At 37.9% G+C, this 25456-nt stretch overlaps 1 protein-coding gene across 1 annotated transcript in view; it reads left to right on the forward strand.

Annotated features, from left to right (window-relative positions):
- rad18 (RAD18 E3 ubiquitin protein ligase) overlaps window positions 1-25051 on the forward strand; it is a 32991-nt gene extending 7940 nt beyond the window's left edge. Inside the window, exons 5-13 of the mRNA XM_063473049.1 lie at window positions 2817-3241; window positions 4979-5078; window positions 7368-7546; window positions 9027-9097; window positions 9465-9525; window positions 11407-11538; window positions 12640-12763; window positions 17518-17556; window positions 24084-25051. Of these exons, the coding sequence (XP_063329119.1) occupies window positions 2817-3241; window positions 4979-5078; window positions 7368-7546; window positions 9027-9097; window positions 9465-9525; window positions 11407-11538; window positions 12640-12763; window positions 17518-17556; window positions 24084-24183 (1231 nt within the window). The 3' untranslated portion in view covers window positions 24184-25051. The remainder of the gene's footprint in view (window positions 1-2816; window positions 3242-4978; window positions 5079-7367; window positions 7547-9026; window positions 9098-9464; window positions 9526-11406; window positions 11539-12639; window positions 12764-17517; window positions 17557-24083) is intronic.
- The last annotated feature ends 405 nt before the right edge of the window (window positions 25052-25456 follow it).

Below are 25456 nucleotides of genomic sequence, written 5' to 3' on the forward strand. Positions count from 1 at the left end.
CTTCCATCAATCACATCTCTGTTATCAACAGTCTGAAAGGTCTCCCTTCAAAGTGTAGCCCTTCTGATTGTCATCACAGTTACGAATGAGTGGATTAGGCAGCAGCCTTTTCCTTCTCTTTTTAATTTCCTGTTGTCTAACACTGAGCATCTGAGAAATTGGATTCGTTGGTTTTGACTCTGTCAAAATGTTGTTTTGTGTAAAAATAGACTTGTTTCAACTGGATTATTTGCTTTGAAATGACAGCATTGCAGAGCATTTAGGGAATAATTATTTAAACATCTGCTTATGCGGTTGGTAGATTCTCTGGTCCAGCATGTGTTTGGGGATAACCTCCTTCATTCGGATTTATCACTGTGAAATCAGTGCTTTGGGTTGCTGTTATCTGATGGCTCTAATTTACTTCTATTAGAGGCCTTTTCCCTCTAGCACACCATTAGCTGTTATCTCAGTGCTGCATATTTACACTGGTACAGTAACCAGTTACCTTGCAGCCTCTTGTCTCATTTGTGTATTTGCACATTAGGATAAGAGATAAATTGCTAACAAAATATGTTTAATCACAATCACAACATGCCCTTTTCTATTATAAATGCAACATGGTTTGGATTTAGTGTTGAGAGACCATTTGTGAGGCTGAACCATCGCATTATGAAATTGTGTTTCACAGAGGGTTTCATTTAGATGTGGGTTGTGTATTTTGTTGTATCACAGCTTCTTGTGAAATAAAAATACTCTAAAATACTGACACTAATAACAATTTCTGCAGTTTTGAAACTTTCTGGGTATAAGATATGAGCTGTTCTGAAGTTCAGGGTCTCATTTGCTTTAGGTTTCATTTCACAATGTGTTGATGGTGTTTTAGCACCCAGACGTTTCTGCTATAGAGCCCTCCTATTGTAACACGTGCAAAATGCATTTTTTTTCTAACACCATTCATTAGTCTTTCTTTAAGTTCTCTGAGGTCTATTGATATCCACACACAAAATCCTATTAATGAAATGATTCTGACTGCTGCAGGGCTTCTTTTTTAAAGTCTTGGTACAATTACCGTGTGTATTGTCCCTGAGTAACAGCGACGGCGACTTTATAAAATGTGGTCCAAAGGCTTTGTGTGGAATTCCTCTGATCTCCTGCTCTGTATCTATGGTTTAAGGTCTCTAACACCCAGCTTTAAAAGTGCTGTAGAAGCTATACCTGCCCTTTAAAACCCAGTTCTAATTATAAAACTTTAGCCCTCACATTGTAAAGAAAATCAATGATGCAGCTATTTAAATTCAGTAAGTGTTGGGAATTTAAGTAGGTTGTATTGATCTTACAGATCAGTGGGATTGTAAATAAAATGCCCAAACTTTAGCTTCATTCCCTCATAATAACTAAATTCATCCTTTTCCACCTAATCAGGAAAAGGATGCAGCTTTTGAAGAGAAGCTAGAGAATATGGTTCATATAATAGGACCAGTAAGGCAGTAAGGCTAAAGTAAGGCGGTATTGTATTCATTTACCTCATAGTAATTTTTAAAAAATCCTTTAAATCCTTTGCTGAAAGTATTTGGAAAGATGTAAGGTTTCTTTTTCACCTTTACTATAAATTCCTATCTACTCATTGTTAAAAAATCAGAGCCGAATTCATATACAACAGTATGGTATTGGGCTAATCAACTGAATGATGTTAGTGCACTGGAATAATTATTTTGGATGGTTGTGAATACAACACATGTAAATCTTTTACATTTATTTAATATATTGGTCAGTAAATGAAATCTATAACTCTGTTTAAATTGCTCCATGTCTGTCCTAACATTTTAGGAAACCTTTAGTTTCTCCAACTAGATCAAATTTTATTATTAATATTAACAAATAAGAATGGACAGCGGTGGTTTTATTGTAATGCCATAAGTCTCTGGGACACTGCGAGACCACGAGTGCAGGGGGTGTCTGCCCTGACGACATCGCTGCGTTGGTAAGCTTAGGTGTGTTAATTGTGAGGCTCTGTATTAATATTCATGAAAAGAGCTTTGGACATAACTTGATAGCCAGGTGGTTTAAGTGCATCACACATGGGGAAAAATGCCATTAGCACAAAGATGGTGGGTTCAACCCAATTGACTTACTGAAGTGAACAACAACACATTCTTTCTCAAATGAGGCACAATTGGTTACATCTAATAAGATTAGTGTACATCAGAACTGTCTAGGTTCTGTTGAGTAACAGTGGAGTAGCACTTTATCTTATCTCTCTGTGTCTGTGTCTGCCTATCTGTTTTTTGTTCATTGGACATTTTCTGTTCATTTTTGTCCAGACTATGTGTATGCAGCATTACTGATGAATGTTATCGGGAGAGCATATTTGTTTAAGGTTGGGAGGAGTAGAACGTGTTTCCACATCACATGTGTGCAAAGCTAACTTGGCGTGTGCTTGCATCTGTGCGTGCATGTGCATGAACCTCCTCCTAATGTAGACAGAAAGCACAAATAAGTTCTTAAATATGGAAAGTGGAACATCGCACACCTCATTGGTTCCATTTTATTGTCAAGTAACGGCCCAGCTGCAATTTGTTTGCTTTCCACATTTCTGAGGCTGAAGCCAAAGTGTCTCCTTTTTCTGGCTCAGTAGAAAAGGAGCAAGATGATTAAGCAGGTGAGGAGAACATCAGAGGGCTCACTTCAATGCCAACAACATTTATTCACACTTCCTATGTTGTCGTTTCTTTTTTCTTTTTTCAAACTGAATGTGATAAAAGAGCGTGTAATTGTGTTGTATTTTATTTATTTTTTTCATTCATATGTGCCCTGTTTCTTTTCTCTTTTTCCAGGGAACAGTTGTTAAAAGCACAATTTGACTCTCCTCCAATATCTCCGAAGACCCCTGCTTCAGCCGTTAAATGCAAAACTCCGAAGGAGAGGGGCAAAAAGTGTAACAACTCTGTGCTGAGCCAATTTTTCCAAAAGAAGCCTAAAACACCTCCCAGCAAAGAAACCCAGCGCAATGGTTCCATCTCTGAGTGCGTTCAGGAGGGGAAAAGATGGACTGCAGGAATCCACAATGATACTGACCTATATTCAGGAAAAGCTGAGCTTTTAGTGGTTGTGAAAGAAGAACCCATAGATATGGACGATGCGTCTACTCAGGGTTCGACGTCACTCAGACTTGAGCCCACGGCCTTTCCAAGTATTAGCGCTGAAAATGGGATGGCACATTCTTTAACACCTTCAAAAGACATTAAGCCCATAATCAAAGGTGAATCCAGTTTAACTGTAAAAATATTGTGGGTGTTGCCTTTGAAATTATTGCTTTAAAAATGGGTAAAAGTGGCTTTTAAAGCATTCAGATGGCGACAAAAGGGCAATAAGACGGCATCAATCTGCTCTTAGCTTGTGATTGACTCAAATTGGGAATTGCATGCTAACTGTTTATGATAAATGGGAATAATTGTGATAAACTTGGGAAAATCACAAATCTGTTGGTTGGAACAACCTCATAGATTTAATACTGAAATTCCACCACAAATAGATTTGTAGTTGCTGCAGGAGGTGGATTAACTGGAGAAACAAACACAGTATAGCCACTTGGCAGCCTTATTTTTATATAGGAATACTAACAGGAAGCAACCAGTTGAGTCAGCTTCCTGTCTTGGGAAGAAGCTGTGCTCTTCAGCACTGTCTGACTCAGATTGATTGCAGAGTGTTTGACTGCACTCTGTGTTTATAAATGAGAAATCACCTTGCACCCAGAAGGATTGCAAGAAGTTGTTGGTGTTGCAGATTCAAACTGGGCAACCGGTCACTGCAACTACTTGTAATTTATAACCAAATGTGAAAAAAAAACTGGAGTCAGTAGGCAAACACTGATTTTTTTTCATTCTCTTTTCATTTTTGTCATCCTATTTCAGAGGTGGGAAGTAACTAAGTACAAATACTTCCTTACTGTACTTAAGTACTTGAGTAGCTTGAGTAGTTTTTTTTTCCCCTGACTCCTTTTTTTAACTTTTACTCCCTACATTTGTAAACAAATATCCATACTTTCTACTCCTTATTTTCAAAACAGGCTTGTTACTTTTGCTGTAACACATTTGAGGGGAGTTAATATTTCATGTCACTGGGAGCCTTCAAACATCAAACCACTTTGAGCCTAAACAGAAACACATGAAAGGCACTGTTATTAAACATAAGAAGAGACGACATGTGCCAAAGTCAGGGGTTAAAAGCGGGATGGTGGGGTTTATTATGTTTGTTTGGGAGATTGGGTGGATTTTGGGGGGGGGGGGGCTTTTTTATTTTTTAAATTTTTGACACAACACCTGAACGACTGCAGGTGTCCATAAGTTGTGGTTGCGGTACTTCAGCATCTAGGCAGCCCTACATGTTTTTAAACCAGATATTAGGTCTGTACATGTGACATGTGATATTGTGAAACGTGCTGCAACTCAAACTGAGGCAGACTAACTGTGTTATTTAAAGGCTGCATGGAAATCCTCTGCAGGTTAGTGCAGGATAAACAGGTTAGTTTGCTGTACTGTGATGGATCTAAAGTACAGAACAGTGTGTGACTGGTGCACAGTGGCTGTGGTTTCATGGTCAGAGTTAGGTTACAGTGTAGCTGAGATTCATATGAGTTTTAGCTGATGATGCTGAGATACATTGACTGAATTCCATCTTCATACCAACTTTGTACCATCTACAAAAAAGACAGCATAGAGTACAGTTTACTGTCAGTGTTTTTCATGACCTGTTGCTTTAATTGTCACTATTAGTTTAACTGGGTCACAATTAAAATTCACCTCCAGTGAATATAACATATTGATAACAAAACATACAGATGTGTCATTTCGGTTCAGTTCTTCATGTGCTTAATTTGAATTATGAATGAATTGCATAACTGCAGCTGGTTGGATGCATGCACTGAATTGCATGGAAATATATTATGGAGTCATAGCACCAAAAACTATCAACATTATTTTGTGTGTCTTTTTTGCAGTGGAGTGCCCTGTGTGTTCTGTAAGTGTTTCCCAGCATTTTATCAACAAACATCTGGACACGTGTCTTACCAGTGGCGACAAGAAGGAAAGCTTGAGGAGGTAAAGTATCCACTTTACTGATCACTTAAATGAAGACTGTACTGATGTCTTGTCAAGCCTTAATGCTCTTTTGGGAGGTAGGATATAAATAAAAGATGATTAATAGATTACTCGCACTTAAAACTGTAAGAAAAGGGTACTGCTGTGCTGTTAATGTGTCTTTTTTAATACTGTCCCTGGGGAGGCAGCAAAATCTGAAGTTTTCAAAAATAATGGCCTTTAAAAATATTATGATAAGTTAGGGTTTTAGTAGTTACGTGTGTGTGTTTGGGTGGGGGGGCATTTCTAAAGTACTGACCATAGAGACACAGCACCAGCAATAAGGAATGGCTGTCGCTGACACGTGTAGGGCCAAGACGAGGAAAATCACATGTACACCTTATTAATATGGGCAAAAACGTAGGAAGAGGCAGAAGTCTCCTCAAGTTAAGGAAATTGTAGCAAAGAGAGGTCACACAAGATCAGTAATTTCCGAAGGTGAACGAACACCAGTGTGACAACCTAAGATGTGGGAGGTCCCGGACATCAAAGATAGCGAAGACAACAAACAGCCATTAGAAATCATAGACACTGCTGTTATCTCCAAACTCATCAGCAGCCCTCTCGTGGATCAGACAGACTAAAAGACAGATATGAATCAGATTAGCTGTAAAATTATTTTTAAACTATTAAACATAATATTATTTCAACTGTCATTAACATGTGTACGTGTAGCCTAACATGTTGAGAAGTTTTGTTTTTTTTAATTACTTGTGATTTTTTTAAACTAAAAATACCCCTTATGCTTCAAATTAACAGGTACCATGTGGAGTTATGTTTACCTGCCTAGGGACAGCAGATGGAAATTAGCTTGTGGCTAAATGTCTTTTCTATAATGAGATTAAAGTTTTCTTGTGCATGGATGCAGTAAAAAAAAAAAAAAAAAGAATAAATAAAAGTAGAAGACAAAGAAAACTAAACAAAACAGTTGGGTTTCAGTCAACCGATGACCTTATGTCCTCCCAGCAGTTTTTTCCTGCTTTATTAATAACATTTAATACAGTTTGTGATACAATTACCAAAAACAAAAATGTTGGGAAAAATATTGTAGGTTTGGTCTGGATAAGCCGATTATAGCCAAACACAATATGACTAAATGAATAACTCTCATGAACAGGTCATGTCTGTATTGATTTCACAATTCACAATTACTCACAGTCCAGGCAACAAAAAGAGTCTATGCACTCTTGAATTTCATAACTCCAAAATAATGTTTCCTTTATACGCAACAACTTCTGTCAAATGTTCCTTGTGGTATCTTATCTCATCTCCTGGAAAACAGTTTCAGCTTATCAGTTTTTATATTGATGAACAGCATCTCAACTGAGTTATGGTCAGGATTTCCATACACGAATTATCTCTTATCATTATTATTATTCAGCCAGTCTGTTGCTGATTTATGTGCTTTTGCTTGTTGTCTTGTTCCATCACTGAACATCTGCTGAGCTTTAGGTCATGGACTCCTGCCCTGCCGTTTTCCTCTAAAATTTGATACAATTTTGTATCTATTGTTCATTCAAAGGTTGCAAACATCTAGGCTATGAGGTAGCCAAGTAGCCTTAAACTGTAATACTTGTTCCAATGCTTTAAGGCTGATATGAGAGTTTGTGGCTATTGTGCAGTTTCTTGTTTACCTCCAAGCATGCTGGGGAACTTTTGTGCCTTTAGAGAGATTTAAAAGATTTTTCAGTGATGTATTGTGGAACATCCAGGTTGTCTTTTTAACATGAAATGTGCTTGTTTTGACATGAACAAAGATTTTCACAAATATAGATATAGTGTTTCATTGTAACCCCTGGGCTCGCTCCCATTCTTAGGGAGAGTAGCAACAGTCATGAGTTTCTTGAACTCTTATGAAAATCTGTCTTGTTGTAGTTTGATGTCACAGGGCTTAACTTGTGAATAACTAAAGCTACAATCACATTAGGGGAACCAGTGGTTGGAGACTTGGCACGACCAAAATTAATGTGACCCTGTGAGCTCATTGGCTCTGAAATGGTTGCTTCAAAGTGGGGAACAGGTTTGCAAGCACTTGCTTTTCTTTTAGTGTGTAAAGATATTAATTTTATACCTAAATTGGAACCTTTTCTGTTATGACCATAAAAATTCTGCTTGTGTTCAAGAACATTTATTTCTATAGTTGTAGATTTTTGTTGTAGCTTAGCACAGAGATGCACCTCAAGCATTAAAATGTCATATCTGTTGGTTACTGAAAATATACAGTGAATCTGTTTGTTTCTGCTCTCTTAGCCAGAACAGGCGTCCAATGCCGAAGTTGGTGTACAACCTGCTTTCAGTGCAGGAGCTCAAGAGGAGGCTGAAGGAATGCCATCTGTCATTGCAGGGATCTCGAGACCAGCTGATCAAAAGACACCAAGATTTTGCCTACTTATACAATGCCCAGTGTGACTCTCTAAACCCGAAATCAGGTGAGAGGATTTGGTCTTTTTTTTATTAAAATGAAAAAACAAAACAAGAACTCTAAACTACTGTGATATCACAGTGTTTTGTTACACAACAGAAGAAGTGGACTGTATAGCATATTGTCCAACCTCAACTTAAAAATCAGAAGTGTTTGTAGTCTATTCAAATAGCCACACTTGAATGTGGAATGAAAAATCACACATCATAAAGGGGGCCAGATGCAGTGTTGTTTACAAAACAGGGGAACAGTCATATAATAGCTCTCAGTTGTGTACTTGTTGCCCTTATTAGTTATACAACAAATGAGAGGAGGGAGTGTGGCAGCCCCTTAACCTGTGCCTGCACTTTTCATTATACCAGACAGAGGCATGCATGGACATAAATGCTCTAGCCAGAAAATGACACTCAAATATTTAGAAACCCCCAAAATTGAGATTTTTTGTAAAATATGAATAAAAACGAATGCAATGTTTTGCAAAATCTCATAAACCCATATCTTATTCACAATCTAGGAAACATTAAATGCTTAAACTGCAAAATCTTTAACATTTCATAAAAAAATATTAGTTCATTTTGAATGTTATGCTGGTAACATGTCTCAAAAGTTGGTATGGAGGCACCAAAAGGCTGGAAAAGTATACCCCAACATTGAAGAAAAAAAAAGAACTCAATCAACATTTTATAACTAATGAGGTTAAATGGAAACAGATGGTAACATGATTGGGTATCAAAAAGAGCAAAGAAGTGAACAAGATCCAGCGCTATCCACAGCTTTCGTTTCTCGGCCATTTAAAATAGACGGAGCAAAAGTGGAAAACTGTTCTGTCCTCATACTATTGGGAATTTGAAATTCCACACAGGGTCCTCTGGACTAAAGAGAAGAGGGACCATCCAGTGCATCCGGACTTTTAAACAAGCATTCTCCCAACCAGACGACATTTATTTCAGTGAAGCTTTTGCATATTTCACAGTCCTGAACTTTCACCAGTTAAAACATTTAACAAATCGTGAAACAAGAAATACGACAAAGACCCGGGACTGTTGAGCAGCTGGAATCATGTATAAGACGAGAACGGGACAACATTCCTTTTCAAAAAGTCCAGCAGATGGTCTCTGCTGTTCCCAGACTGAATGTTAATTCAGCAAAATCAGACTGAACCATTCTGCATTCACTTTAACAAACACTCTGCTTGTTTGGGAACAGGCAGTTTTTTTGTTGTTTGTTTGGGGGGGTTTGTAACTCTATCGTGAAATGTCTTTGCTGTGGTACAAATCTTTAACATTTTTTCCCCATGAGACTTAAACATAGAATGAAGTTGGTGATATTTGATCTCACTAGTTTGGTTTTTGTCTTGATTTTTTTTTACTTTTCTGGAAAACCTCAGTTTTGCTTTGCCACCTCATTGATCAAATGGTACATTTCATATAAGGGACAATATTTGTCACCTCAAGCCAAATAAAGATTCGCCTTTCGTCTGTCAACAGCTGAGGAAATTGCCAAAGAGGTCGAGGCCAATGAGAAGATGAGAAATCAGTTGCAGGGGAAGGCCAAGCCAGTATGTATTAACTGCTTAATGAGAGCTTAAATTTTGTTTTTGTTTTTTCTGAAATGTACGTTGCAGCATTTTCAGTAGCTCTTATATGTCATCAGTAAGGTTTATTTTACTGTATTTTAATTGTTTTTTTGTTTTTTGTTTTTTTGAGAAACAATAATTATGACAAGTTCTTACAATTTAAAAATTTCGCAGTCTTATGAAAATGAGTTATTTGTAATAGAAAAGCAGTACTTTTGTTGTACGGGTGCTGGCTTAAAAAAAGACAGGTTAGCTCAGTTTCTTTACAAATATTGCAAAATTTCAAGATTTGTTTTTCTTGATTGATTGTCAATATGAACAAATGTCTCTCCAATTAATCTTTTTCCAGGTCATGGCTTTCTCAAAGAATCAGTCTGAGAAAGAGATCGAAGACATGCATTCAAATTACAGTAAGTTTTCATTTTCTTTTCTTTTTTTCCTCCTGACACTTTTATGTGCTGAGACGTTGCATGTATTACATGCATACAGCAACGCAGTCCTAGGAAATCTTTCGTTTAAATCAACACTTGTGAAGAACGACACATGTAGTGACAATAAACTTTGGTGATGGAAAAAAAAGCCAGAGTCCTGTTGACTCTGTTTATTTTGGCCAGTAACTGAATGGTGTTCATTTTTGGATGCTGCTGTCTTTGGAAAGAAAGACTGAAATGTATGGCTCACATGAAATACAACACACATACAGTATTGTGAAAGTCTTAAGCCACCTCTCATTTCTTTATATTTTTCTAGGAAAATTATGAATGGGTGGGTAGATGGCTGTAGACAATCACTGTTGTATATTGATGTCAATTTGAACCAAAAATCTCAAATTTGGGCTCATCACTCCACTGATTTTTGTCAGGTACAATGAGAATGCTTGAAAGAATTTAGGAGAGCTTCTCTGTTAACTCTATACAGACATTGTTTTTTTTTTTAAATGAAGGAATAGAGACATATTCAGAATAACGGTGCATGTTATATATTTTTGGCTACAAAAGAAATAAAAGTTTAAAATTAGCTGGATAGATGTTATTGACAGCCTGTTATGACAGTTTTCAAAGCCTCCATCAGGCTTCTCGGTGATCAATTCTTATAGGTCACTAGTTCAGTTGGAAAATCCACTGTAAGAGAACTTACTGAGAGGCAATCCCTCATAGAGACTGCATGACATTTTTGTCAGGTTGAGTAGTTGTTGCTTGGTAATACTGTGGATAGGTCAACTGTCCCTGTGAAAACCGGCATAGGTTACTGATATTCAGTATCTCTAATATAACATGCTTTTGTTTCTCAGAAAGAGGATTGCAGTTTTGCATATGAAGTGTGTCGCACAGCCATAACGCAAGTGTTACTTTATGTAGTCTATAAGCTAGCCTCACATACCTTCATCAACAAGTTAAAAAGAAGCAGAAACATGGACAACAGTTGTCTGTGGTGAGTTATTTTTAGCAGCACGTGGTGACATAGGTTTTTGTCTGTGTAAATAATCTCCAGTATTTCATTATAATTTATAGGGCCACTTGTCTGTTGATTTGTATGTCTGAGACGTTTTTTTTCCCCATGTGACCTCAGAGGTAATCACTCGGATACACAGAAGCAAGAAAATCTAGATCAGCTCTGTGTTTTTATCCTCGGGGCAGAGGCCAGTTCACCAAAATCACAGGGCATTGTTCTCAAGTCATGTTGACATAGTTGAACTAGATGAAAAGCTTGTTGGAAATAACTCTTAAGAGCTAACTTTAAAAGTGTTTGAAAAATGGATGTGACTCACAGGAGGTGTGCTCTATAAATAGCTGCGCTGCTGTGATAACCTCCTGATTTATCAGAGGAGGATGTGGATGACTCACTCTGCCAGCATGGGCAATGGTGCCTGAGCAGGCAAGAAGGTGAAAGCAGCGTATACACATGCACACACCGTATCCGCTGGGAGCTCGCAGCCTTTTCTTTCTGTGACACCAATTTCTTTTAGTGTTAATACAGTTGGTAGCTAGTTATTCAGAAAACATTCCCATATGGTAAAACAACAGCGGGTTAAAAAAATGTTCTGCAGTAACACTTTCTGAGACGTGAGTTTAAACTGCAACTCCAAGTGGTCAACTGTGCGTTACAGTCAATTTAATTAGCAACCATTTAATTAGAATAACTTTAATTTATGACTGCATTTAATCTAAACATTGAATTCAAGGTTAGACTCTTGAACCGCTATTAGAAATCAGTGACTATCACATAACGTCATAATCATTCTATCCTCTTGATGTGTTTGACCCTATAGCGATATGCTATTTTGCCCACAGGGAAGCAGCACAGCAGTGACTTTTCCCGGCTAATAGCTCAGGTCCGCGGCCGCATGGAGACCACCAGACAACCTCGTGTAAAACAGGAAGTCAGTGAGGAGAACAAGGACGTACAAAAAACGCACTCTGCAGGTACTTTGACATTCAGACATAATATTTTCTAGCCAAAGGACACTTCTGTGTACTTCTCTGACGCCCTTTAAAAAAAAAAAAAAGTCACTTGATGTCTGTGGTTACCTGCTATCTTGTACACTTGCGTGAAAAGGAAAGCTTTCAGGGGATCCTATGCAGCCCTGTGAAAACTAAGAACACCTTTGCTGCTTTCACAGGAGTTAAGAGAATAAGTAGCAGCCAGGTGCTGCTAATCAAATTCCCTTGATAAATTGATCGTCTGCAAGTGTGAGCACCTTTTATAATAGCAGACGTTTTGGTAGTTTGTTAGTCTGGAGCTTTCGTCGGTGTGAAGACATGATGCCATAATGTTGAGAGAAAATGCAAAAAATCAAAGCCCTACATGTTAGAGTCCAGAGGCCTCAGTTAGCATGTTTAAATGTTAAAGTTTTTGACAGTACAATTAGAAAAAGACTGAACAAGCATGGCTGTCAGGTGGAAGCCTCTTCTTTTTAAAATGATCATGGCAGCCTGGCTTAGCTTTGCAAAGTCACGTCTGAACAAAATGAAAATAATCAGATTGTTGCCTTGGAAAAGAGCTGCGCTTGAACAAATACCTGCACATTTCAGTGAATTGAATCAATGTTGTAAAGAAGAGTCTGTGATGTCTGATACAAAAAATAATGACTTCAAGTTATTCCTGCAAAATGTGGTTCTATAAGCTGTGCACTTAGTTTTTCACAGACCCTGCAGCCCTGTGAAAAATGTTTTTTTTCCACACAACTGCCTTTAAAGAAAAGAAAAAATCCCATCTTTTTGTAAGAAAGTAGTTTTTCTAACTGAGTAGAAAGACATAAGCACTTTTCCACCACCAAATGCTCAGTTTTTTATCAACAAAGAGATGATGCCTGGTTTTGTTTATTCAAATGCTCTCTAAAAATTGGTGTTGCAATCCAGAAATGTTAATTTAACATTTAGCATATGTCTTGCCACTCTGTTTTCACATTAGTTATCACATCATTGAGGAGGGAAAGAGATTCATTTTATGTAGAAACTTTTGACCCGTCATTTCCTCCTGGATCTGTAGCATGACGTACGGCATTTACTGTTTGCCTCTTTCAGATCAAGGTGCACAAATAAAAAGCTGCACAGAGGTGAAGGTTGAACATGAAGCTGAAGACGAGGAATCAGCAGGAGTAATCGAGTTGCCGTCCAGCCCCACCTATAGTGATGTGTCCGTCAGCAGGTAAAAAAAAAAAAAAAAAAATACAAACAATATTTAGAACCACTGAGTGCTGCACTGGACACCAGCATCTCAACCCAAAATAAACAGGTGCATCAGACACACCTCAGTCTCTTAGGGTTTCATTTATAACCAGACAGTGCGTGCACACAAGTGCCAGCAAATAATCCAGAAGCATCAGTTAGCACACACGACCATCAATGAATGGCTGTGCTTCAGCAAGACAGCTAATGTTGAGCCCCCGCTTGTGACAAGACTCTATAAAGATGTTTTTCCTCTCTTCTCTGGTTTATGTTTCCGTGTGTGTCTCCTCTGCTCTTGGGTCTGCTCCGCTTGGCAGAGGAGACACAACTAAGATGAAACCGAGAGCAGCAAAACAAGTAGATCCGAGCACTGAGCCGTAATGAAACAAGTGCAAATAAAATACTGATTCTCTCTTTTAAAGCACTGCCTGAGCACTCCAGACTGGATCCTGTCATCTCGCTTTGCTATCATGTTCACCCTCTTAGTGGAAATATTCATCTGTTATGAAGAGAGGGACTCGTATCTGCTTACATGTCTGTGGATCTGCTATCAAACCACAGGCCTGAGAAGCCTGGATTTCAACACACACAGAGGAAGCAGCGATGGGAATCAGACCGGCTCCAGGAATACATAAATAAATCAGTAAAGAGTCTGATCTAAAAATAGAATTGATGACAGTATACACACCCCATCCACGGAGTTTCACTTCATTCTCTTTACATTTCAAATTTCTTTTTGAAAAACTAGCGCGCTTCCTCCAATAAGTTCTACAAGCCAGGATTTTTTTCTTTATTTTTTAAAGAAGTCATTAGTACCATATTTCCAGAAACATTGCAGCATTTCTTTTCATGTTGCTCTTACTGCATTCACATTAAATCTGTTGTTGGATTATTTTCTTACAAATCCTAAAGGCATTTGTTTTGTGTATGCCAAATAACACATTCTTTTGAGGGCTTCTAAGCTGATTGTAATTTTTAATTAGAACATGAAACGCACTGGTTAACATTAACAGTCAATTTTCTTTTTGTGACTTTTGCATTCAGATAGTCCAGATTTACTGACAAGTTCCTAACTTCTCTATAAAACAGATAATTAGCTGTTTTTCAGGAATTAGATTCCCCCTCCCTCCAATCAAGTGGGAAAAAGCATCGGTGTGGAATCACGCAGGTGTTCAGTCTGGATTCAATTATAGCTTTGAATATAATTGCAAAGAGGAAAGATAACTGGCTGTCGCTAAATAAAGCCCAGTGCTGTGAGACTCGGGAAAGAGACAAGGTCCTTTGCCGCACAGTTATAAATGATGTTGAGAGCCTCTTGTGTGTGCTGTCAGCAGAGTGCTGCCTAAATCAGACAAAAGTGCCTTTTTAAAGTTAGGCACAACTGAGGTCGTTACTTTAAATTCATAATCCCTTTCAGCCTTTTTTTGTCCATTTGACACATAAAGTGAGAGAGAGATTTCCAACAATACAAATCCAGATTCATGTGCTACTATGTGGGACACATCGCTAATGATGAGAGGCAGACTGAAGCTTTGATAAATGAAATAAACCCGCACAAACTGGCATTGATCGTGTGAAGGATAAAAATGCATTTTTAGGATATGATGCAATAGTCTTCTTATACTTACTATACTGTTACAAGTTAACTGTTAACTTGAGCTGCTCCTTTGGATGCTACCACAGGTCTGTAAATGTCTTTGAATCGCCAATCAAAGGAGAACCAATCAAAATGTGCAGGCCCCTATGAAGTGGGACATTATCTCACCTTGGTCACAGATAGGCTTCAGTCTTCCTGTTTGCACTTTATGTATTTTGTTAATATTACAGAAGTCAAACAAATGTAAATGTAAAAAATTGTTTTGTTTTTATCTTTATCTCAAAAAAAGATTTAAAACCAACATCAGTTACCTAGAAGTCTAATAATGTACTGCATTTGGCCCAAAACAAGATTTCCACTTTAACTAAACAACAAATAACGTGTAGCTTCTCTAAAATAGCATTACCTACAGATGAATAAGTACAGCCTTTGGTTAAATATGTATATTGAAGGCCTCCAACACTGCTGCAGTTCTTTAATCATTGTCCTTCAGTTAAGTATATGTTGATAATAGGAAAGAAGCCAGTGCAGCACTCATGTCTCTATCCTCAGAGATCACCTGCTAACTAGAAAAATGGCTATTCCTAGCACACCGCAGACAGCTGAGGCAACAAAACTCTTGCTGTGAGTTAAAGATGAAATGGTTGTCTGTTACAGAAGTTATTGTCATATTTTTATATAAGCAGGATGTACCTTTAAGGCTCCGCTTGTAAAGTGTGGCTTTCACACAAGGCTAACTTTAGTTTCTGTGCCCGGCCATGAAAAGTTGCGTGCAATAAACACAGGCAAAGTAGCCAGTAAATGATGGTATGGGACCAGCTCTGGACCAATTTCCAATTCATTTTCTTTTTTAAAGCACCCCACTGTTTCGAGCTCCAAACCTCATCTGGAAGTTGTTCAGTCATGTTGAGATATGCTTGATGCTTCGCACGCACCAGCTTCCCCACTGGGACCTGCTGGTAAATGGCAGTGCCTGCCACTAGCACATCTTGAGAAGCACTTTTTTTGGTTAGGTTTTTTGTGGGTTTACACACTTAAATAATACCTTTTGTCAGCTCGGTATTTGTATTGTTGGTTTCTCAGAGTGGCTTTGCATGGTTTTGTTTTAGCTTATCCTGGAGTTCATCCACTGTCTGAAACAAGTACTTTTAGTTCCTCTCCTTTTAAGTCCACCCTGACTTTAATTGGCCGGCCCATGCTTACAAAAGATTTGAACAGTAGCAATAACTATCCAAAAGAGTTGTGAGGTATTTAATGGTGTTAGGAATGATCCGTGCCTTTAAGGATCAACAGCTTGGGGAAACCAAAGGAGCTCTCCAAGAATATTTAATATAAGTGGAGAGAGAAAGTTGCTTTAAGACCTATTCACCCTCAGGGAGAGAAAAGCCCAGTCTTAGGTTAGATTGTGCTTTTCAATGCAGATTTTTGCAGTTTCTTTTGATAAGACTTTAATTTCCTTCTTTTTGACTCATGACTTCTCAGATCTGACACCATTTCACATTTTATTCAAGTTAAAATTGCTTATCAGGGAGTTGGTGTGCCACATTTCTAAAGGGTGTAATGTGTAAATTTCATGGTAAAATGTAATGTAGTCTCTACTAGAGTTGTGTTTTTTATCCATTTAAATTTTTGTATTTTAGTCCACATCCCAAGTAATTTATCATTTTCTTAAGTGTAATCAATCATGTCACTGTTAGTGACTGCTGAGCTAACATGAGCTGACGTATTTTGTTTTTAGACCGTCTTGATTTTTTTATTTTAAAAGGGGGGAAGATAATGTTTTTTCCTGAGCTCTACCAGTCACATTCTGTTCTTAATATTCACACTTGGCTTACTAGACTGAAAAGGTGCAACTAATCACTTTGGACAATTTATTTTCTTTTTCTAAGCCATCAAACACATGAGTGGAATAATGTTTTTCACAGATCTTCCTCCCTGTTTCTACTTCTTAAAATCACAACAGGATGTGACTTGCAAATGCAAATGAAATCAAAGTCCAGCGCCTCAGAAAACTCAAAATGTCACACAGAAACTAAAATACACGGCGAAGTCTGATGCACATCGGTAGCTTATTGTTAGTTTACAGTGAGAATGGTAGAAGAATAAATCACGGCATGAACAAAAAGCTTTTTGTGCCGGAAGGGTTGAACGTCCAAATCGGTTAATACGGCAGAGAGAGAAAAAAACAGCAGCAAAAAATCCACAATGCATTCAATTAACAATATAATAGTGATATTGTTATCAGGGGTATGGAATTGTTCTATATTTTCAGCACCCACAGAGCATGAATATGGCAGAAATTAGATCAGTTTATAGTTTATGCACCCCACTGATGCAGCACAGCAGCCTGTTGTGTGTGCGAGAGGGACAGCAGCACATTATAATTGCAGACTTTCACATTTGATGTACCGACAACATAAGAGGCCAAAAAAAGTGAATTTCTTTTTGTATCTATATTCAGATTTATGAAGTGTTTACCTCAGCTTTGTGCAATACCTTCTAGTTTCAAATCAAGCCGAAAACTGGGGGTCGATTTTTGTTATGAAGTAACATCCTGGGCCTTTTTCACATTTTATTGATCTTGCCAATAAACTGGCTTTGCCTGTGATGGATCTTGCAGGTACAGTAAAACACACAGTGAATCTGAAATATGAGGTTTTATTGTAATCTCACATTTCTCCTGCAGGCAAGTTAACACAGATACAAGGCAAATCATTAAATGTGTTTATTATTGAAACAGCAAGTATCCTGAATCACGGTATATCACACTGGTACGTTTTTACTATGTTTATGTTCAACATTTATAGTACTCCATTAGAGATTTCCCAAATGTAAACATTTTAAGAAGTGTTTCTCATTTAGTTTTAGTTTAAAAGCTGCAGGATTTTGTTTGTCGGGACAGACTCTTTTGTGTTTGTGTCACCGTTTCTCAATCACATCAAGATTGAATCTTATCAGACGTGAAAAGTAAAACGTGAAAATCAGCTTCACTCACGTTGCGTTTTGTAATTTTAATACTAGTTGTGTGGACACTTCTTACTATTGCTATGGCTTCTTGTGTTAGTGTGCATGTAGCCACTGTTAAGGTCTTTAATTTATTGCCCTTTCCCTTTCTTTGTTTCCTTCCTCCCCTACAGTTCTATTTCTGACATCTTTGGTCCAGAACCTGCCAGAAAGTAAGTGATTACTTTGTTATTGCTGTTGTCTAAATTTGATATTGTTCTACTGCCATCCATCTCTTTCTTTTTTGTTTTGTTTTATATTACAAGTAATGTTGTATGTTAGCGTACTATTGATGTTGTTGTGTTCGTGTTGTACATGCAGAAGTGCACACACACAAACAAACACACCCACGCATATATACATATATATATATATATATATATATATATATATATATATATATATATATATATATATATATATATATATATATATATATATATATATATATATATATATATATAGAGTTTGTGGGTTGTGCCAATAGAAAACAGCTTATTCTGCTATTGACTCTTGTTTTGAGCTTCTGGTGCTGACAGTCAGGTGACTGATTTACACCTGGTGTCTGCTCCAAGCATGCCACCCTCAGGATTGGGCCCGTGCCATAGGGCAACTTCAAGATGGTGTTCCACAAAAGCACGTTATAGCAGTATTTGGAGTGAGCCCCAGTACCACCTCTAAATTGAAGGCCAAGTTCCATGTAACACTCAGTGGCACAACTTTTGTTCCACTTGATACCTCTGAAGGCCCCTACTAGCTGGGTTTTTTGTTTTTTTGTTTTTTTTAGCCAGTTCTAGTATAGCGGGGAGACGGAAAGATAGAACTTACTGTAATTTATTAAAAAAAATATGGGGCTGTCAGCTGTTATATCCTGAAGTAAATCAAGACCATACAGTCAGGTCCAAGTATTTTGATCTGACTCAGTTTGGCCGCTCTGCCCTACCACAACGGATTAGAAATGATGCAATCAAGATGCAACTGAAGTGAAGATTTAGCTCTAATCCAGAGGTTTTGGCAAACTTGCTCATAAAGGATTTATAGGCATTTTTACATGGCCGCTCCACTTTCACTGGCTCATGAGTAATTGACAAATAATTTTATTACATGAATATAAATTCTTTGCTGTCAGTGACTGCCTGAAGTTTCCTTCCTTGAGATGCTTTGTCAGACTTTTCCTGCAGTGAACCGTTAGTTGATGCTTGATTGTGGGTGTCATGCAGAAAGCATGCTCGCTTGGATTGAGGCTAACGAGGCCATAAAAAATATTACATTACAAAAAATTGCATTTCTGTCTTAAGAATCTCTAGGGTAGCTTTAGGTCATCATCTATACTGTGAATCAGTACTTATCAGAAATAACAGCTCCATGCAAATCAGTCGTGGTATTTCTACCAACTTGCACATAATCAGTAAACACTGGTGACCTGAATCCATTGGCATCCATATATGCCCATGCCGTAACACTGCCTCCACCATGTTTGACAGGTGTTGTGGTATGCTTTAATTATGAGCCCTTCCAATCCTTCTTCATACTCTCCTTCTGCTGGCATTCTGAATTTTGGTTTGTAAATAATGGCATTTGAAAAAACTGGGTAGGAACAGAAAAAGTTTGAACTTCATCCTTTTCGACCATAAACAATGTGTAGACATAGAGATATTCATGAAAACGTGATGTTTTTAAGGTTTTCTTTTCTCTTGTTATCTTAGTTATATTTACATGTTCGAAATAAACTATTCGAATCTAGTCAGTTCATCTCAGTATTATCAGTCTAAAGGGCAGATATTTTTTATATTTTCCAGTTCAATCTATTTTTTTCTTGGAAACCTGAAGTCTGCTTTTTGTGCTGACCCCTTTGTCTTAAATGAATCTGTTTTTTTATAGTACTTTATTATACAGATTTCCACATTACAATTTCCAGATTGTGTAACTATTTAATTAGGTGAACATTAGTGGTGCAACGGATCACGGTTGATCCAAAATCCGAACCGATCCCACTCCACGGTTCGGTACGCACGTGATCCGAAGATTCGAAAAAGAAAAAAAAAGTATGTGTATGGTGTGCGTGGTCAGTCTGTCAAGTGGTAGTTATGGTCAGCGCTAGCGGTCCAAGTGGCGGAGCAGAGGAGTTTGCGGCATTTAAGCAGCCTTTTGCTGCCCAATCCGACCGGGCTGTTTTCCAAGAGCTAATGGGGAGTTTAGCTGCAGACGGGAGGCCGTATTCCGTTATGCAAAACAAGGGGCTTAAACTGTGATGAACGTGCTTGAGCCACGCTATGATATCTCGTTGCGCGTCCACTTCAGTGTGACAAGATCGTTCCAAGCATGTATGAGCAGGAAAAGTTTAAAGTTATGGCTGAACTGTCCCAGGCATCTTCTGATGCCCTAACTACTACAAATGGGTGGACCTCCAGGGCAACAGAAAGCTACGTGACCATGACCGCTCGTTATATCACAGCGGAGTGGTAGATACAAAGCCCTGCACTGCCCTATAGATTACATTAGATTAGATGAAACTTTATTTATCCCTCGGGTGGGTTCCTCCGGGAAATTCAGTTTCCAGTAGCACAGCACCGACAGAAGTTGCAGAATGTGAGCAGAAGTATACCATATATACACATATATAAATACAGAGAATACAAAAGGGATAAATAGAATAAATAGGAATAAGAATACAAGGGAACGGCACATTTCAAGTATTGTGAGTCTATTACACCGTTGGATATTAACAAAAACTATTGCACAGTGAAAAGGCACTGCAGCTTACTTGTTCCCCCCTCCTTTGTCCCCGTTTTCCCTCCCTCTCCCCTCCAGCGAGGAGTTAAACAGTTTGATGGCGTGTGGGACAAAGGACTTTTTAAGTCTGCTGGTCCTTGACTTTGGGAGAAGCAACCTCTCACTGAACAGACTCCTCTGGTTGTTTATGGCCGTGTGCAGAGGATGCCCAGCATGGTCCATAATGTCCATATTGCACCTTAATTTATTTTTATATAAGTGCGTGGAATGAGTCTTCAGTTGAATGTTTTTTAATAGGCAAAAAATTCTTAAATAAGTAAATGGCGAGTCGAATTTTTGTCTTTTTTTTTCTATTTTTGCTGATCCGAAAATTGATCCGATCCGTGACTGAAAACCGTGATCCAATCCGAACCGTGATATTTTTGATCCGTTGCACCACTAGTGAACATGCTTCTTAACCATAAAATTATATAAACAACAACAAAGTAATACATATTAAAAAATTTCCTTTCGACAAATGACAAAAAAAATGTCTAAATTATTATTTCATTTAAACTTTAGCAGATGCTTAACAGAGGTCTGAACCAGGAAATATGATTAACAAATTAAATGTACATGATCACATGGCTACAGTTTCCACCACCACTAAGTTCCTTATGTTTCTTCTTTCATTTAGCAATTTGTCAGTAAACACTTTTTCCAGGACACATAAACTCTTGGGAGTTTATATTTTATTTTAATTTTTTTTTGGATTAAGAAAATTCACTTACATAAAGGCAGAAATATAATTTTGCTTGAGTCACTCCTGCAAATTTCTTATTTATTTTTGGCAAATGGCTGATAGTTTTTTTTTTTTTTTTTGGGGGGGGGGGGGTTGTAATGTGTTCCAGTGCACAAAAGTTGTTATCGTTTTGACTTTTTAAACATCCATAGAACAGTGATTTTAATCAAATTAAACAATCAGAAAATGAAATCTTTCTATTAAAAATATCAAATTTTTGAGGAGTACTGGTGGTGGTCGGTTTGAACATACTGTAGCTGTCGCGTGTGAGCTGAATGCAAGTGTGCCTTCTGGGTTTTCTTTTTTCTCTCATACTTACTTTTTCGGGCTTTGTTTCTGTCATCTCTGTCAAGTGAGATTCAGCCTGAAAAGAACACCACACGCAGAATTTAACCCCCAAAAGACTTACATAAATAACAACACTTGAGTCGGAGCTCATTCACTTGCAAACCATGCACTAGGACACTGAATCATTCCAGGGTGGTGGTGTATTGCATCTTTCCTTACTCTCCATTTTAGGAGCATGTGTTTTTTGCTGCTTAAGTAAAATAAATAAATAAATAAATAAAATACAATTAGAAAATGCATTTTTAATGTAGGACAAATTAGAGACCTTAACTTAAGGCCTGTTTTAAGTTTCATTCACAGCTCTACTGTCACAAAGGTGATAGCACAAACATTTTCTAAGCTTTTTCTCAGCTTTGTTTTTTTTCCTTGTCTGGACTTCGCTCTTTATCTGTATTTTTGAATGACCCTGAAGTTGGGTTCAAACCTGCCAGTTTTCACTCCTAATCTTTTCGTTCCACATAACACTTGACTGAATGTAATCATATGGCACTATTCTATGGGCTGAAGTCGAGTGTTTTTGAAACAAGAATGAAAGGAAATGTTCTTCCATCGAGCAAGGATTTATATCCATCCTCTAGTTTTTGTCAGACTCTGGAAAAGTACTGAGCAAAGTGTGGACCAGTAGAAAAGTGATCGGCTTCCTACTGTGCTTACTGATAATCCACAACACCTAGACGCCTCCTTTTTTACGATGTCCATGTGGCCTTGTGACCCTAATTCCAATGCGGGAATATTGTTTTTTCCTCTTTATGCAGTTATGATTAAAAGCCATAAACCTTGTCTATGAATGGTGAGTTATATCTATAGGTGAAACTTTAAGTGATTCCCCACATGAGACACTGGTGGCATCAGGGCTCCCTTTTGGTTTCTAAGCCATGTTATCTGCACACTTGTTGTGTAGGAGATTGCACATCCTTGTCTGTTAATGTCAAGCATGATTCATTAACGGGGATGTAACTTTAAGCTACGTGCTGAGCTGTTGAGCCCACATGGGGACACATGGTAGCAAAAAATTGATGTGGCGAAAGGTAATCCATAAAGGGAAACTGCTTATTTAGAACTATTGAGTATTTACTCTTGACGTCTTCTGCAGACAAGATCGTCACTTCCCCCAGAATAAAAGATGGGAGTGTGAGTGAGTGTATAGATTCACCTCTATTCTTTTCTCACTATAGCTTTCCTGTAAACCTTTAAATGTTTGCTTCCGAGATGATTATATTTTAAGAGTAAGAAGGGTGCATTTCATTTACCCATCTTATTTAACCCTGTGAAGCTCAAACTATTAATTAAATGCCAGGGCTCTCAAAAACTCATGTTCTTGTTATTGTTTAGGAAAGGAGGAGAAATTTTTACTCCTAATCTTATCCCTCCACATAACACTTCCCTAAATGTAATCATATGGAGGATAAAATTATACAAAGTTTCCTCCTCTGACAGATTTAATTGACCTCTTTCACATAACATATTTTGATATGAATAGCAGGAAAAGCACAGCAGCGAGATTAGCGCTACTAATTTTGTTAACGATCGTGCAGTTTCACCGAGGTTGACTTAAATGATGTGCAGTTGTTTTAGTTGCACATGTGCAGCTCACCTAATTTCTGTATGTTGCAGTTTGTGCTTTGGCAAAGCATGATAAATATAATATTTTGATTAATAGTTTTCTACCACGTTCTCAAATGAACATTGACTTTAATTTTGCCCGATCGTCGTCGGGCAGTAGTGTGAGAGCTTTGTGTTAGCAGAGGCGTGCATTCTTCCTTTCAACTTTCTTCCTTTCAACATTCTTCCTTTCAAAGTTATTTTGAACTTGTGTGTGAGCAACCTTTTAACCCACTGTAATAAATTTGCTGGAGGGCTGTCAAGCCGTCTGTTGCCGAAGATAGTCTTTTTTTTTCTTTTTCTTTCAGCAGCGTGACAATCAGTACGAATGCAGTACGAGGCTTTGCGTCCTCGCTCCTGTTCTCGTCAGAACGTATAGAGTCTTCTCCGCATTAGTTGGTGATATTAAAGGGGCTTTTGGTGTTAATTGACTGTATGAACTTTTGGTTAGTCAGATGCAAGTGCAAATAGGCATTCATCTTCCATTTTTAATTTGCAATGTGCATCATAACTCCTGTGGAAGGTTTTCTTTGGCTCGAGTAATCATGTCTGACTGGGAAATCACAGAATTTAATCTTGTAAGTGGCTGAATTGTAGGATTTCTCACACCCATTTAAATGTATTCTGTGTTTCCTCAGAGAACAAACCTAGAAGCTAATTTAATGAGATTCAGTATTGATTAAAATGAAGGGATTTAAGAGCCCATGGCTCCAATATTATGTGTTAGACAGAGGCAAAGGTATGTTAACTTCTTGGAGTAGCACTTAATTAGTAGGTGAAATTAAAATAAAATTAGGTGTTTAGTGGGATGACAAACAGATGTGAATGGATGTCTCGTTTTTATTTACCAAATGGGGATCTGTCAAAGTGTATTATGGCACGGACAAAGGATATTTCTGAGGGCTTGATGCTCTTCAGACTCATCGGGCTGGAAATGGTTTTTGTCAATAAGTCAAGCAATTAAGTACAAAAAGTGGAAAATCAAGACCATTGTTACCTTAACCAGGGAAGTAGGCATCATACATGGTGGAATATTTTCACAAGGGGGTCACACTCAATACTTTTGCACATTATTTTCCTCAATTAATAAATAACCAAATCTTTTGGTTTCAGTTTTACGTTGTCAAAACATTACCAATAAGAACATCTGCTGACGCTCCAACCTTCCAAGCTGCTTGTTCTAATCTCTTCTGTTCACAAAACATTAACTAGCTGTCTCTAAATATTCATTCACAGAGATGTAGAGAGGACCCCAGGCCGAAAGCGAACATCCCACTCCACAGAAGACAATGCCACTTTATCGCCTGTTTTGGGAAAGCGACGGCGAAAAACGTAAGAAGAGACGAAGGAAAGGAAAGGCGGGAAAAAAATCTAAAGAAAATCCCACGCCTTCTGTATCAGCTAACTTTGAAGGACATGCACATTCCTTTTAAACATTTCTTTGTACCCTGATTAAGTTGCACTGGTAATTTCATGTTTACAAATCTTTAGTCTTTTTTACAATTTTGTCTTTTGCAATACTCTGGTCAATGTCCCATTTCTGTTGTTGCTACTTGTTTGTGTTTTGACTCGAATCCCTAGTTTGTATTATTGCATGTTTTGCTACATGATTTTAAGAGCAATAAACTAGTAGAAACATTCAATATTTTGACACAGGAATACTTTATATTTTACATCATGTACTGCCTTAATGCTTTGTGGTATAAATTCAATGTGGTGCTGAAAACATTCCTCAGAGATTTTGGTCCATGTTGACATCGTGGCATCACACAGATGTTGCAGATTTGTCCATTTTGTTGATTTCCCATTCCATCGCATCCCAAAAGTGGTCTATTCAAGGCTACAGTGATCCTATTGTCATGTTCAAGAAACCAATTTTATGATAAATTGAGCTTTGTAACATGGTGCGCTATCCTGATAGAAGTGGCCGCCATAACTTTTGTACAGCCAAGGTGTGCCAGGAAAATATCCCCCACATCATTACGTTATCACCTTCACCAGCCTGAACTGTTAATAAAAGGCAGGATGCATCACTGTTTTCATGTTTACACCAAATTCTGACTCTACCATCTGTATTTTGCAGCAAAAGTTGAGAATTTTCAGATCAGGCAAGGTTTTCCTAAGCAGCTGTCATGAGCCTGTGTGAATTGTAGTCTCTTTCCTGTGCTTAGCTGACAGGAGTAGTACCTGGGTGTGTTCTTCTGCTGGTGTAGCTGCTTCAAGGTTGAATGTGTTGTTGCTTGAGTTACTGTTGACTTCCTAACAGCTCAAAGAATTCTGAAAGGAAGGGTCTGGCATCAAGGTATTTTAGCAATGTTTTAAATGATTCCCAATTTTTGTTTCCCCCATCAGATAGCTAGGGTTCAGTCTTGTTTGCGAATCTATCGCTTCCATCTTCAAAATTTCCCTCATGAGTTTCCAAATCCTGCTAGGGGCACTGTCCTGTGTGATTCCTCTGTCATTCTCAATTTTCAAAGTTTACAACACATCTGTAGCTTTTTAAATTGATTTGTTTTCGTTGAAGGAAAAGTAACCAGGGTCGGTGTAACTCAATAAACTCAGTGCTCGCAGAAACCCGAGGTCAAGGCAAGAGAGAGTGTAAACACTTA

Source organism: Pelmatolapia mariae, linkage group LG5, assembly GCF_036321145.2.
Source record: "Pelmatolapia mariae isolate MD_Pm_ZW linkage group LG5, Pm_UMD_F_2, whole genome shotgun sequence".
In the NCBI taxonomy this organism is placed as follows: Eukaryota; Metazoa; Chordata; class Actinopteri; order Cichliformes; family Cichlidae; genus Pelmatolapia; species Pelmatolapia mariae.